This window comes from Camelus bactrianus, chromosome 8 (genome assembly GCF_048773025.1).
Source record: "Camelus bactrianus isolate YW-2024 breed Bactrian camel chromosome 8, ASM4877302v1, whole genome shotgun sequence".
Lineage (NCBI taxonomy): Eukaryota > Metazoa > Chordata > Mammalia > Artiodactyla > Camelidae > Camelus > Camelus bactrianus.
This window is the reverse complement of record NC_133546.1, coordinates 74,657,662-74,674,582: the sequence shown is the minus strand read 5'-3', so window position 1 is coordinate 74,674,582 and position 16,921 is coordinate 74,657,662. Positions and strand designations below refer to the sequence as shown.

At 36.3% G+C, this 16,921-nt stretch overlaps 1 protein-coding gene across 1 annotated transcript in view; it reads right to left on the bottom strand.

Moving 5' to 3' along the window:
• COL19A1 (collagen type XIX alpha 1 chain) overlaps window positions 1-16,921 on the bottom strand; it is a 325,408-nt gene that overhangs the window by 296,047 nt on the left and 12,440 nt on the right. The window contains exons 2-4 of the mRNA XM_010967573.3: window positions 15,828-15,954; window positions 2,125-2,199; window positions 1,151-1,250 (exon numbers count right to left, since the gene is read on the bottom strand). Of these exons, the coding sequence (XP_010965875.2) occupies window positions 1,151-1,250; window positions 2,125-2,199; window positions 15,828-15,918 (266 nt within the window). The 5' untranslated portion in view covers window positions 15,919-15,954. The remainder of the gene's footprint in view (window positions 1-1,150; window positions 1,251-2,124; window positions 2,200-15,827; window positions 15,955-16,921) is intronic.

Sequence of the window (16,921 nt, the reverse complement as noted above, 5' to 3'; positions counted from 1 at the left end):
ATCAAATTACCCTCTTCCTTAGCACTCTGATTTCTTACCAATTAAGGAGCAGTTTACTTTTAAGGAACCATGTCACTAAACTGAAAGTATCACAAAACAGAAGGTTAAAAGAAACTTCTCTCAAAAAAAAAATGTGAGTTAGTAACTTGGTTTATACGGAGCATCTGAGGATAGGCAACGAGATAATTAATGCTATTTCCCTTCGAGAATTCAAATGCTGTGATTCTCAACAACCACCCGGTAACTTAAATATTAGGCAACCCATTGGGAAGGGAAAATATTCATACACGTTTTCACACAAGAACATCTGTGTTGCATTTAAACCAAACAGAATTTTGATGCTTTTTTTCATTGCAGTGGATTCCCGTATTAGAATGTTCCTCTTGGACGCCGGCTGAATGTCATGACCATAAATGCTATATCCGCCTTCCTGATGACTCAAGCTTTCTGAATTACTCTTTACCCATCCTCCAATTACGTACTGTCAACCACATGGGGAATCATCATTGCCCTGTATAACTGCTGATCAGTTGTCAGTATTTAAATGGCAAGTGGTTCTTTCTTTCTAATCCCATGTTTATCAGGAAAAAAAAAGAATGATAAAGATAACAAACCAACGGCTGCAAAAAAAAACCTTCATTAAGTCCATTTTGCAATGAAATGAGTATCAAGACCAAAAAAAAAGTTTTTATTTACCATTTACACAATGTATAAAATGAATATATAATAAGGGCTAAGTTCTTTGATTTTAGTTTATCATGAAGCTTATCTACATGCATGAAACATGTAACAAAATCTGGTTTTTGTCTCTAAGTCTATGTTGTGTCTGGTGTTAAAAATTCATATTTTAAACTCTACTTTTGGTTATGTCTATTTCAACATAAATAATATGTCTTCAAAATGGATTTAATTACTGTTCCCTAAAGATTATGCCTCTGTCTGTACATGTAAATTTACACCATAGAACAAGATTAGTCTGCAAAGATGACTGAAAACCACAACTATACAAACAGCACATTTACCACTGCACTCAGGCGAGTATGACTCTATTGAGAAGACTTTTCATTTTTCAACAAATTATTTGAAATCTCTTTAGAAATTAGTTCACATAGTAGGATACTATATGGTAAAGAAAAGCTCTGTTACTTACATGGTGTCTCTAATAAGAAGCGAACTTCCCAATTTGAAGCAGGTTTTATCACCTTCACAAAACACACGTCTCAGAGAGAAGCTCTCACCTAGGTCGAAACCTGTGAAGTGTGAGAAGTGATTTAATCCAGCAGTTTTACTAAATTTAGTTATCACATAGAGATATTTTACTGATTTTTAAATAGGATTTTTTTTGCAGTCCTTATCTGTGGACCAATTGATTTGAAGCCAAATCCTGCTGCTCAGGATTAGCAAACTTTATTTCATTTTCCTCTGTTTAGGATACAGGAGGATGAAATATGTTTCCAAACATTCAAATATTAATTTTCTTTGATGCAGGAGTTATTCTAAATGAATAATCAGAGTAGTTTATTGTAGCAACTCTGATTTTCTAAGATAGAAAACTAGTTAAGCAAAAAAAAATACAGCCATTCAATTGATAGCTAAGCAGCCCTTTAAAAAAATCATGCTTTAGAAAAATGTATGTTGATGTGGGGAAACGCTTGGATTTCAAAAGCAGCATATGTATTATGATTATGTGTGCATGACGGGTTGGGGGGAGAGAAAATGGAGGATCAATGGAAAAATGAGAAAAAGAAAGGAAGGAAGGAAGGAAGGAAGAAGGAAGGGAGGAAGGAAGGAATGTTATAGCAACACGGGATTCATGTTTGGGTAGTGAGATCTTCTTTCTCATGCATTTTCCTCCATTCAAAATTTCTACAGTGTATACAACTTTTATGATTTTAAATAACTTTTGTTTTCCAAGAGGGCGAGTTGTTGGTGGTCTTAGGTTAAACAATACATAACTCTGCTCTCAGCATTTTTTGTACATCATCCATCTCCCTTGCTTTCAATTTTTTTAACATTGGTGTTATCATCTTAAATTACAGTGTCACAGAGTCACCCACAGTATATCACATGTTTGGTGATAATTTTACCTAAAAATGCTTCTTTGTAAAGGATTATAATGCTTACCTGAAACTTCCAGTTTGTCTCTGTTGTCTTCTGTAAACTGATGTCCCTCTGTTCTCAGTAGAGGACATTGCTTTTCTATTACAAGAAAAAAGTATTGAGGATTTTCACTACACTTTCCATTAGTTTTTTCAAGTAAATTTGAATCATACAATACAATCAGAAGTGAAAGATAAGATGGAAATAAATTAAACCATTTTATTAAATTTCTTTTTAATAAGGATAGAGTATTACCCACCTCATAGTGTGTTCGTGAGGATTGTATGTGATAATATATGTGAAGTTGTTCAGAACAGTCCCTGGTACACAGGGAATGCGTGTCAGTGTTACACAGTTACAATTATCATTAATCTAATGTTCTAATAGTTGCTGTATACTTGACATTAGGAAATGAGCTAGCTTTAGTATTATTAAATATTCATATTCAAGGTATAGTCTAATATTAAATGCAGTGAACTTGCAGCAACATGGATGGACATGGAGATCATCATTCTAAGTGACGTAAGACAGAAAAATGATATGATATCACTTATATGTGGAATCTAAAAAAGAAACCCAAAAAACAAATGAACTTATTTACAAAACAGAAACAGACTCACAGACATAGAAAACAAACTTATGGTTACTGGGGAGAAGAGAGTGGGAAGGGATAAACTGGGAGTTGGAGATTTGCAAATACTAACTACTATGTATAAAATAGATGAACAAGTGTCTTCTGTAGAGCACAGGGAACTATATTCACTATCTTGTAGTAACCTATAATGAAAAAGAATATGAAAAGGGATATATATATGTTTATGTATGACTGGAACATTCTGCTGTACACCAGAAACTGACATAACATTGTAAACTGACTATATTTCAATTAAATAAATAAATAAATGCAGTGACCTACTACTATTTAAACAGAACTTTGATTCAGGTTTTGGTATTAGGTGATATTAAACTTTAGAGCAGAAGGGGACTACTGTGGACAAAATGTATCCTCCAAAAAAATACATATGCTTAAGTCTTAATCCTATTGCGATGGTATTTGGAGGTGAGCCTTTGGGAGGTGATCAGGTTTGGATGAGGTCATAGAGGGTGGAGCTTTTGTAATGGAACTGATATCCTTATAAGGGGATGGAGAAACAGGAGCTCTTTCTCTCTCTCTGCCTTGTGAGGCAGCGAGGAGGAGGGCATCACCAGAACTTGGCTCTGGGCACCTGACCTCAGATGTCTGAGCCTCCAGAGCCGTGTGACATACACATCTGTTGTTTAAGCCACCAATCCTGTGGTATACTTGTTAGAGCAGTCTGAACTGATTAAGGCAGCGACACAAAGGGAAGTCATTTTAAAATAAAAATACAAAGCCAAAGTGAAGACCTCTGCCACACAGAAGTGGCCTATAATGACCAAAGAACGAGACAAAAATTACTGAGAACAAATTAACGATGTGCTAAGGCAATTAATGATATTCAAAGAAATAGAAGACAAAGTTAGCCTCCGCTCACAGTGATTATGCATTTGATACCACCACAACACACTAATATGGTAATGTTCATGCATATACTAATTTTTTTATTATCTGGGATATGTTTAAATTTAAATTGGTCTTGATTCTGGGAAGTTTATCGCCAATTCAGACAAAATTGCAGCAAAATTTTAGAATATCCCAGGGTAACTGTACAACTGGAAGATTCTTAAGCAAAATTGATGCACAATTTTGGTGTCATGCAATCACAAGCTTAATCTTCCACATCTAAAAATTATATTTTGGTTAATGATGTTGAAGGTTTTATTACAGAGAGGAGATAAACTGCTGAAAACCAAATTGCTCTCCTGCTCTGTGGAAAGTGGAAACTACCAGTTCTCCAAGTTAACTGTTCAGCTTCTCAGCATTTCATTTAACAAATGTAGCCCAGACCTCAGGGGTGGTGACAGGGCATCAGCTTACTATATTTAACTAGAAGAATAAATCAGATTATCAATCATGCTACCACTTAATCAGATCTAAAAGCTGCAATATACACAATTAAAATTACAGCACTGAATAATTTTAGACATTACTTAGCTACTTTGGAAATTCCTCTCTCAGAGATCTGAACATGATTGCAGGTCCTAAATAATAATAATAAAGCTGGAAAATTTGTAAACATTACTCTTTTTTTTTTTTGGAGAAAATTGAAATCATACCCATTTTGTAATCTGAGTTCATAATTGTTTTTATAAAAACCAAACACCTCATTGAGATCTCTGGCACTGAAAACTATAGAAAGTTTCAGACAGAAATAAAAGCCTAAGTAACTGAATGGATTAACCAAGTATTTGGACTGGAAGACTCAATATTGTTAAGACATCAATTCTTAATTTTATCTCTAGTTTTAGTGCAATACCAGTGAACATCCCAACAGGCTGTGCGTGTGTGTTTGTGACTGTGTATATGTGAGAACTGACAAACTGATCCTCAAATTGATATATAACTCCCAAACAACTAGAATAGCTAAGGCAAAACTGAAGAGGAAGAAGCTGGAGAACGCACGCGATCAGACACAGGGGATTTTTATACCCAGCTGTTGGTGCTCATATAGATAACTAGACCAATGGAAGAGATAGTTCAAACAGAGATCTGTACACAGATGGTCTCCTTATTTACCACGAAAGGGCCACTGCAACTCAATGGGAAAAGGATTGTCTCTTCAATCAACGATTTTGGGTCCACTGAATGTCCATATAGAAAAACACTGAAACTTGACCCTTAGCTCACACCACCAACAGAAATTAATGACAGATGATCTTAGATCTAAACATAAAAGGTAAAATGATAAAGGACTACAGAAAGACATGAAATCTTTACGAACTTGGAGTAGAAAGATTTCTTGATAGGGACAGAGAAAGCACTAATTATAAAAGATTGATAAATGGGACTACATTAAAATTAAAATCTGAACAATCAAAAGGCAACATTAAAAGAGTGAAAAGGCTAGTCACAGACTATTACAATACATACAGCCAATAAAACATTGTCTCCAGAGCATACAAAGAGTTCTCACAAATCAATGAGAAAAAGATTAAAAACCTTATTTCAAAAATGTGCCCCCAAAAATAATCTAATAAGCACTTCACAAAAGAAAATGTCCAAATTGCCAACCCACACATGAAAAGGTGCCCAACATCATTAGTCATCAGGGAGTTGTGCAGTAAAACCACAATGAGATAGCACTGAATGGCTAAAAATTAAAGCACTGAAAACACACAGCACGGATGAGGATGTGGAGTGAGTTGCTTGTGGGAGTGGAAGTTAGCACAACCACTTCAGAAAACTGTTTGGCAGCACTGACTAAAGCTAAATATTCATGAACTCTTTGACCTGGAAATCCAATGACCCAAGAGAAATGAGTACAAGAATGGGTGTAATGGCTCTTTTAGAAGAGACTATTCCTTGCAGCATGACTCATAATAATCTGACACCAGGAACAACCCAAATGTTCACTGACAACAGGGGATAAATGGACAAACTGTGGTATATACAACGGAAAATGGTAGCAATAAAAAAGGATGAACGACTGCTACCTGCAACAACCTGGAGGAATCTCATAGATATAATATTAAGTGGAAAAAAATATCATTCCCAAACTGCATAATTCCATTTACATGCAGCTCAAGAGATTGTATGACTCATCTATATCAAAGTACTGGTTCCCCTGACAGGGTGTCAGTTGGGAGTGGATACAAGAAAGCCTTCTGGGATTCTGGAAATTTTCTATATTTTGATCTGAGTGGCAGTTTCACAGATGTATAAATACAAATGCAAAAATTCATTGCACTGTGCACCTAAGATTTGATGACCTCAAAGAAAAATAGCATGTCTATGAGAAAAATATTTTAAGCTAAAAATGATTCTCTTGCACAACAAAACTCTGAAATTCAGATTAAATTTTTATAATGACTTTAAATGACTATATGACTGTAATCAACAAGGTTAACTTTAAATTCTTCACCACATATGTAGGGAAGGTCCAATAGGTGACCGGCAAAGCAAATGCCCAGACAGAAGGAGGAACTTCCAACTATGACACACAGATAAAGAGCAGAAAGTATGCTGGCCTGTTGCCAAGGTGGAAACAGTATATATCTTATTTAAATTCTTGTGAGAACTTAATGAATATACGATGGTGTCCAAGTAATAAACCCGTCACTGTGAAGTGAATAAAACTGAGCATTTCCAGCAATGTTTATGAAAGTATTTCTTCACCAAAGTCTTTAGTTTATGAAAACCAAGTACAGCTTTATATCTTTTGAATATGCACTATGCTGTGAAAAGCTGAAGAAAACAAATGAAAACTAAGTGTTAAATATTTGGGGGTAAGATTCAAGGCACAGCAAACTGAATGCATGAGTCTTACGGTCCGCTGCATTGAAACGGCAACACAATCGAAGTGGCTAGCAATGGTTGGATATGTGAATTTCTTTCAGTATTGACACATACATTTTAATATAAATAAAGCATACTTTTTGCATAAACATGAGTGTATCTTGAAGAACTACTGATAAGCATCCTGTCAGGTACATGGGAGCATCCCAGCAGCAGTGTCATTTCAAAGGCTCTTGGGAACCTTTCAAAAGTACTAAGATTCCAGCACAAAAGATGCACTACTTCGGGGACCTTAATCAACAGACCTCTTGAAACACAAACGCCAGTGTTTTTGACAAATTCAAGCTAAGACATTGTTCGTGATTGTCAGACCCACTTTCCTCCTGACGTGGCTTGTAGGATTTGAGTGGCTTATATGGGGTTGGAAGGATACTGACGGGGGACAAAGGGACCAGGAAGGAAGGAAGCTAGGTCAGATTTGGGGGAGATTATCTAGATTTTATCTAGCTTATTTACCAAAAATTAAAAACATTTAAAAAAATATTTTTTTCCTTCTCTCCCTGTAAAGATTAGAATCCTAAGGACCTAAGAACAAATCATTCAAGAGACGCTATGTGACTTTCACCCAGATCACACAGTGACTCAGTGGCAAAGTTGAAATAAAATCCGTTCCCTTTCTCTCCAACATCTTTTTCTCTGTGTCAAACATGCTTCTTGAAACCATGTTCTAAACAAAATAATAGAGCACCTGGGATACTGTCCTCATGCTTTAGTAGAAATAATTTTGTCTCCACTCTCAGTTTGAAACATGCACTTAAATTTAAAAAAACACTTGGTCCTTAATCTCTAAATCCTTAAGCTATGTTCTCACCTGCTGCCTGGGCCTCCTAGTATACTGTAAAGCATTCTAGTCTTGAGATTAAATTACATGTCTTTGTTTTTTTTAATTCTTTTTAGGGGGGTAGTTAGGTTTATTGATTGATTGATGTTATTTTACTTTTTAATGGGGGTACTGAGGATTGAGCCCGGGACCTCAAGCACGCTAAGCAATCACTCTACCACTGAGCTATACCCTCCCCCCTCCCATATCACATGTCTTTTGAAACGCATTTTTCCTATCATTGTTCTGTTATTTCTGAACCCACTCGTAAAATTCTTCAGTTTAATCTAGTGTTCACTGACGGACTGTTGGATTTTGTCTTTCTCTTCTCAAATAGCTAAAAAGCCCAGAGCAGTTAAAATCCATTTTTTGAACTTTTCATTGTTTCCAACTGACCAAAGACCTAAAAGATGTGTGTATTTTGCTGATGCTCATATACAAAGTGGACTCTCCATGGCTCCAGAGGCCTCTGGCCTTAGGAGAAACCAAGAGGTGAGGTCATTTCTCATGCAGCACAAAGACAAAGGGAAAAGCTAAAATGAGAGGCACCCTGGAAAATAAATGCAAACATGTTGTAGGACATCTTTACACCTGTAGAAGGTTCTCAGTGTTAAGCTATAAATACACCACTTCACTGGTTGCAAAGAAAGGAAATACAGAATTTGTCTAGGGAACATACAATTTATATTTTAACTTTGCTCACTCTATGTGTTTCCACACATCCGTACTTAAGTAAATGTGTTATCAATAACACAATATTACAGCATAAAATTAACTGTGAATTAAGGCTTGTTGAGAGGTCTTTAGGGATGATATGACACAGGAAGATATAAATTCAGAAGCCTACCCGTTCACAATCCTAGAGGTCAAGGTTTGACTGTCTCCCAAGAGGTCTTACAGGGCAGTTTTTATTGCTTTGCTGAATTTACCAGAGTCCAAGCTCTAGCCTTTGACCCTGCAGACTTAGAAATCGGATTTTAAGAACACACAAAGCACACGTCCACTTTGGAGCAGTACGTGCCCCTCATTGGCCCTCTCCACACCCACTGGACTCCAGTCTCCTGGTCTTCCTTGTTATTTCAACCATATGTCATGCATCCCCTGGCCTCAGGACCTTGGGATGTGCTGCTTCCCCAGTGATCACATGCCTCCCCTTCTCACTGCCTTCATGTCTCTGCTTAACTGTCCCCACAGGAGGGCAGCCTTCCCTGACAACGCTATGTAATAAAACCTCCCCTCCTCCCTTCCACCACAAAGGCTTGCCAAATACAGCAAGTAAAAACACAGATACCCAATGAAATGTGAATGTCAGATAAGTAACAAAACTATTTTTAGTGTAAGTATTTCTGATGCAATGCCTGGAACATAGGCATGCGAAAATGTTTTCATTATTTATCCAGCTTCAAACTTAATTGGGTGGCCGGTACTTTATCTGGCAACCTTACTTGAAAGCTCATACTCTGAGGCCAGATATGGTGGTAGCTTGGACTAAGGAGGTGACAGGGACGATGGAAAAGGGGGATGGAGTTGACATACAGGACTTGAGATACAAGAATCAATAGGATGTGATAACGGATTGAACAGAGGCAGGAGGGAGAGTTGGCTGGTTCGGCCGACTAAAAGTTTAGTTTACTGAAATGAATCCCACTGGAGGGAGAAAAGGAGATTGGACCAGGAGTAAAGTAATCCGTGATGGAAGAGAGAAGGCTTACAAATGTTAAGTTCAAGGTGCCGTCGTATGACTGAAACATGATGCTGTGCACCAGAAATCGACACATTGTAAACTGACTATACTTCGATTAAAAGAGAAAGAGAGAAAGAAATATGGGTATGGAACTCAGAAGAGAGGTTCAGGCTGTGGAGTAAATTTGCAAATGGTTGACGTGTCCATCATATTTAAAGCCACAGGGATGGATGGGTCACACAGGGAGTGAGGGGACATGGGAAGAGGGACAACGGCTATAGTCTGAGAAATTTCAATGTTTCTCTCTATTGTCCATTTTTCCTGATTTATTTTTTCCATTTCTTCATATCCTCAGGAGTACACATGATATATAATGGAATTATTATTACCTGTAAAATCACAGTCAAATCTGCCTAGTTCCATAGACATTCTATTTATCATTCTTTTTTTTTCCATTGAGACATAGTTGATGTATAATATTATGTTAGTTTCAGGTGGATAACACAGTGGTTCAATAGCTTTACAGATAATACTCCATTTAGAGTTATTATAAAATATTGGCTATATTTGCAGTGTTGTACAATATATTCTTATAGCTTATTTTATACATGATAGTTTGTACCTCTTAACCCCCATGCCTATATTGCCCCACCTTCCCTCTCCCCACTGGTAACCACTAGATTGTTCTTTACATCTGTGAGTCTGCTTCTTTTTTGTTATATTCACTAGTTTGTTGTATCTTTTTAGATCACATATAAGTGATATCTTACAGAGTTTGTCTTTCTCTGTCTGACTTATTTCACTTAGAATAATGCCCTCCAAGTTCATCCAGGATGCTGCAAATGGCATTATTTTATTCTTTTTTATGGCTGAGTAGTATTCCACTGTATAAATATACCACAACTTCTTTATCCAGTCATCTATCAATGGACATTTAGGTTGCTTCCATGTCTTTGGTATTGTTAATGATATTGTCACTAACACTGGGGTGCATGTATCTTTTCAAATTAGTGTTTTTGTTTTATTCAGATATATACCCAGGAGTGGGACTGCCAGGTCGTATGGTAGTTCTATTTTTAGAACGCCCATACTATTTTGTTTTGTTTTTGAGGAACCTCCATACTATTTTTGCCAGTGGCTGCACCAGCTTACATTCCCACCAGCAGTGTAGGAGGGTTCCCTTTTCTCCACATCCTCGCCAGCATTTGCTACTTGTGGTTTTTTGATGAGGGCCATCTGACAGGTAGCGCTCTTGTCTTCTAACATGCATAAGGGAAAATTGTTTTCTGTTCCTTTAGTGACAAAACTCATAACACAACATTTGTCTCAAGATTAGCGGTGGGGAAGATGAACAGCAGCAATTTACCATAGACAGAGAACTAGTTTGCTTTCTTTTCATAAATGGATCAAAATAAGAGCCTTTTGATGTTTTGCACTTTTTTAAGGGCTGACAGACTTCCTGTTGACAGACCCCTTTCATTTAATTACTAGTGCCCCTCAGGATCCTGTACACTTCAGACTTTGATAATAGCTCTGATTAAATATTACAGGTTGGTAGAAATACAGTGGTTAACAAAAGTAGGTAATGAACGTTGGACCAGAACGTAACAAAAGAAATCTGGAAAAGTCACAAAACAAGAGAAAAAAAATGGGAACCCAGCTAGTTAAAAGAGGTAATGAGCTGTCACAGAAACTTCACTGCTTATTTGTTTTTAATTTATTTTTTATTTTGGGGGTGTAATTAGGTTTAATTATTTATTTTTTAGTGGAGGTACTGGGAGTTGAACCGAGGACCTCATGCATGCTAAGTACACACTCTACAACTTAGCTGTACCCTCCATCCAATACTTATTTTTTTATCCAAAGCTGTCCCTCTGAAGGAGAATACCTGGTTAAGAGCTATAATCTTTATTTAATAATTGTGAAGCTTTCCCTAACTTTAAAAATTCACCAGTTACAAACTACATTTGCCAGTAGTAGGGTTCTTAGATGTTACCATATTAAAAATAAGGAATTCTTCAAAACACAAAATAAATTTCTCTATCTGACAGCATATGTTCCGCCCTGAGTTTAAGAGTACAGCATGTCTGTTGGTGGGAATGTAGTTTGGTGCAGCCATTATGGAAAACAGTGTGGAGATTCCTCAAAAAACTAAAAATACATCTACCATGTATTGAGAAAGAAAAATACCATATGATATTATCCATATGTGAAATTGAAAAAAAAAATACATCTGATGATCCAGCAATCCCACTCCTGGGCGAACTCAAAAAGATATAAGCACCCCAGTGTTCATAGCAGCACTATTTACAATAGCCAAGACATGGAAACAACCTGAATGTCCATCAACAGACAACTGAATAAAGAAGCTGTGGTATATTTATATAAAGGAATACTACTCGGCCATAAAAAAGAATAAAATAATGCCATTTTCAGCAACATGGATGGACCTGGAGATCATCATTCTAAGTGAAGTAAGCCAGAAAGAGAAAGAAAAATACCATATGATATTATTCATATGTGAAATCGAAAAAAAAAAAAGACACAAATGAACATATTTACAAAACAGAAACAGACTCACAGACATAGAAAACAAACTTGTGGTTACCAGGGGGAAAGGAGGTGAGAAGGGGTAAATTGGGAGTCTGAGATTTGTAGATCACAAACTACTATATATAAAATAGATAAAGAACAAATTTCTACTGCATAGCACAGGGAACTATATTCAATATCTTGTCATAACTGATAATGAAAAAAATACAAAAAGAGATATATGTATGTGTATGTGACTGAAACATTATACTGTACACCGGAAATTGACCCAGCATTGTAAACTGACCATACTTCCATTAAAAAAAAAAAGAACAACAACAAAAAAAGAGTGCAGTGTGTGTCAGTTAGTAAAAGCCAAATTTCAGAATAGTTTTTCCTTATACTCAGTAGAAAACTAGTTTAAAAGGGTGTATATTTATAGTTGGAGACCTCCATTGATAATTAATTCCATCAAGAAATTGAACCTGAAGTTTTACTATCATAAGTGAAAGAAATGACATTCAATCACGTCTCTCTTTACTAAGTCTGGCTGGTTTTGCTGCTCTTTCTTGCCCTGTTTTCTGTTTTTATTACTTTTGATGATAACTCAGTACTTTGGCTTTAGAAAAGTAGACAAAGAGGAACCTTTAATTATTTGACACATAAGCTTCTGTTATAGAGGAAAGTTTTAAGAAACGGAGTATAGCAAGTTTGAGATGGTCTGTGCAACGTGGATTCGTTCATACAACTCTCTTCCCATACGTCTTTTGACAACTAGTTGAAAAGGCCATATTCAAATTATTTATGTGCAGCCTGAAAATATGCAAATCTGCCTTATCTCATAATCACAATATAAAAGTAAAACTTATGACAGAATGTAAAATAAATAATCCTTAATAGCTTCCAGATTTTAATATTCAGAGTTATTGAATCGCCCCATATGACTCTGAATTCTGTCTCAACTGGGCCAACACTGCAAGTAATCGTTCAGCACACCACAGAGTTAAGCAAAGCAATTAAAAGACTCCATTTATCCTTCGTATATTTAGTTTTAACAGCAGACTGTTGACAACTTCTCAGAGTCCAGAGCTGAAACCCTAGCCTCTCCCCCAGATTTGCTATATTTTATTTTTAGCTGTAATCACTTCCCTCCGGTAAATGGTTAGTGACCACACGCGCAGGTCTGCACATGAGGAAACCAAAAAGGAAACCTTGCGCTGTGAATCAGATACACAAGACACAGAAGAGCCCCTGGCAGGCTGTGCCCAGCGTGTCCTGCTCTTCAGTAATCCCTCTGACAGTGCTGTGCTGACATTTTCAATGAAGGCAAATGCAACTTGAAGTCAAGCAATTTCCATGGTACGTTTAGCATGTGTTTCACCAGCACCTCCCACCAAATGGCCTGATGAAAATCAACTCTTCCTTTTTCTTCTTTATTAATTTCCCTCAGTGCTTCATGTTACGTGACTGATTAGCATTCAGATTAATTTTTTTAAATTTTCTTTTTCTTTTTATTATTTTTTAATTGAAGTATAGTCAGTTTACAATGTTTTGTCAATTTCTGGTGTACAGCATTGTGTTCCAGTCATGCATGTACATACATATATTCATTTTTAGATTTTTTCATTATAGGTTACTACGAGGTTATGAATATAGTTCCCTGTGCTATATAGAAGAAAATTGTTGTTTTTCTATTTTATATTCAGTAGTTAATATCTGCAAATCTCAAGCTCCCAATTTATTCCTTCCCACCCTCTTGCCCCCCGGTAACCATGTTTGTTTTCTATGTCTGTGAGGGTTCAGATTAACTTTGAATTCACACTTGGAGGAAAATCTTTCAGAAAGATTAATTGGGTAGAGTAAATTGGGCCAGAATATATGCATTTCAGTAGTCCCATATACAATATAACCTTCAAGTGTTGAGATATCAGGGAACTCTATTCAATGGCTTGCAGTAATCTACAGTGGAAAAGAATATGAAAAAAGAATATATATATGTATGAATGAATCATTGTGCTGTACGCCAGAAACTAATACAACATTGTAAATCAACTATACTTCATTTAAAAAAAAAAAAAGAATTGAATTACCAAAGCTACAAGACCAAAACATTCAGGGGAATCCCAAGAGGGGGAAGTTTCAGTTAACACCGGATGATTAAATTCTAGAGATCCGCTGTACAAAGTTGTGGACAGTACTGTGTTATACACTTAGAAATTTGTCGAGAGTAGAGTTCACATCAAATGTTTTTACCGCACACACAAAATAAAGAGTTATTAAAGGCAAAATTAATTAATCAATAAAATGGAATAAAATTAATGGAGCCTGGTAGCATATGGTGGAAGATAAACAGCTGAGAAAAAAATTTAAAAAAAAAGAAAGTTACTTGTCCCAAAGGCAAGTATTTCTCTGTTTTCCTCAAACATACTGCGTTAGGTTCACATGAAGAGCTGGTTAAAAATGTTAATTACTGAATCGCACCCCAGGTTGTCCTGCGTCAGAGAGATCTCCAGGAGTGAGACTCCAGAATCAATACCCCTGGTGAGTCTTGCTCCCACTAGAACTGGAAAACCATTTACGTAGATCCTTCAAATCATTATCTTCAGGAACACTAGCGTGTGCCTAGCAACTGCCTCATTTTCTTTTCTGACCGAAAAAGCCCTGGCCCCTCTGATTAAGTAGCAAATTGCATTACCTAGGATGTCTCTTAAAAGGGAGAGATGTAAATAAATTCAGAAGAAAAGCAACATTATCAGAATAAACTCTCTGCCCTGTGTCCTTTTTTTTTTTTTTTAATTTACGTATGGTTGATTTACGATGTTGAGTGTCATTTTCTGGTGTATAACATAATAATTCAGTTACATATATACTCTTTTCATTTTCTTTTTCATTGTAGGTTATTACAAGGTGTTGAATACAGTTTCTTGTGCTATACAGTAGGACCTTGTTGTTAATTTTATATATAGTAGTTATTATCTGCAAATCCCATACTCCTGATTTATCCCTCCTCCCCTTTTCCCCTTGGTAACCATAAGTTTGTTTTCTTATGTACTTCTATTTGCCATGAGTTACTCCTGATTTCTCTGAAGAAAGAGTTTTCCTCCTCCCAAAAGTATGACAGCCATAGGATGTCATTTATATAGTGTTAGAATATTCCTACTTTCATGTCGATTATTTTATGAAATGTACCTCGTGCCAAATTAATAAAAAAAATTGTAAAGACTTACAAAACACTCTGAGAGGCTAAGATTTGTTAAATCTTTATAAAAGATTTTTTTTATTGTGTGAGTAGGCTTCAGACTCAAAAGTCTCTGCTACGGTGTGTCTATACCTGTTTTGCAAAAATTATTAAAGAAATGTTCAAAAGAGTAATCCCAGTGAGACTCATGGACTCAAAACACATCATCACACGTGACAATGGTCAGAATACGTAGTATGTGATGCTTTGCACCGAAGAGTTGAATTTTTTCTTTGCCTAGCAAATGGCTTTTCAATTTGTCCAGTTCGTAATACAAAGTCCATCTAGACCAGTGACTTACACATACTCACTATTCAAGAAAAGTTTTCCAAATTAGCCACGTAATCATTTTTAAAAATCAGAGGTGGAAGTAATTATTTCAAACTGCCTTCAGCCCTTTGGAAGTATTTATGAGGTTGATACTTTAACAACTGCAAATAAATTTTACCTATTTAGGTCAAAAAATGCTCTAGGACTGTTGATCATTTGTTCACCTCATCTGAGACTGAGACATACAAAACTGAGACATAATTAAACTACATTTCCTTCTACAGTTCCTATTCTGTTTTTCACTTTTCCATAATTAACATTAGCTCTGTCCCTGGTTAATCCTAACTGGTGATGGGTTTTCATACTTACAATTTGAATAACTTGGATAACTTACAATGTAAAGAGGGAAAGGGAGAAATATATATATATATATACATACACACAGAGATGCACACACATCTTTCTATTTGTAAATATCACTGAGAGAAAGAAAAGGCTATTTAGACTAATACAGAACACATATGAAAAAATGAGGTAACTTTAGAAAATCTTAATGTGTGATGTGAAGGTAAATGGGAGAAACAGTAAGTTATTATCTATTTTGTGCTAGTAGATTTAATCGACGACCTCTTCAACCTTAACTAGATTTACTTTCATCACTTTTAGATATAAAGACATTTACATGAACATGTATAGATGTTATTTATAAATAACATTTGGTGAGAGAACAAGGAGGTGGCCTGGATACCTGTCTTGTCCCTGACCGTCACAGAAGCGGAAGCAGGAAGCAGCAGCAGGGCTGCCCAGAGCCAGAGTTTCCAAGAGCTGCCACGTGTCATTGTGTCTCCAAACCACGTGGACCAGGGGCCACGGATCTGCAACACAGCAGGATATTTGAATTGAACTTACTGTATACAGTTCCTTTCCAGAAAATCCAGAAAATCCTCATCACCAAAGAGAACACAGTAGATTTTACATTATATATAATGACATAATTGGATATACGATTATATATGTAATTAGACATCATATAGCCATAGGTACCTGATTATGTAAGAAGGAGCTCTGAAAATATTTTCAGATTAATTCCTAATTAATTACCAATGTCCATGCAGCCTCTTATAACTTAAATTTCTCTTCCAAATTTTTTACAGCCACACAGCTTACAATGATTTGTATATATCTTTTTTTTTTTAAATCCTGGTAAAATATACATTAACAAAGTTTACCATCTTAACCATTTTTAAGCGTACAGTTCAGTGGCATTAAGTACTTTCACATCGTATAATCATCCCCACCATCCATAACTTTTCATCTTGCATCTGGACCTATTAAACAATAACTCCCCATTTCTCACCCCCACCACCACCACCACTCCCAGCCCCTGGGAACCACCATTCCGTTTTCTGTCTCTACAAATTTGGCTACCCTAGGTAACTTGTATGTGGAATCATGCTGTATTCATCCCTTTGTGACTCTATTTCACTTAACATAATGTCCTTAAGTTTCAACCATGTTGTAGCACGTGTCAGTACTTTCTTCCTTTTTAAGGCTGAATCATATGCCACTGCATGACCAGACCACAGTTTGTTTATCCACTCCTCCACTGATGGACACTGGACGCTCCCATTTTTGGGTACCGTGAATAACGCTTCTACGCTTCTATGAACATGAATGTACAAAAATCTGTTCAAATCCCTGATTTCAGTTCTTTTGGGTACATACCCAGAAATGGAATTGCTGGATCATATGATCATTCTACTTGCAATTTTCTGAGGAACCACTGTTTTCCACAGCAGCTGCACCGTTTTACATTCCCACCAACAATGCACAATGGTTCCG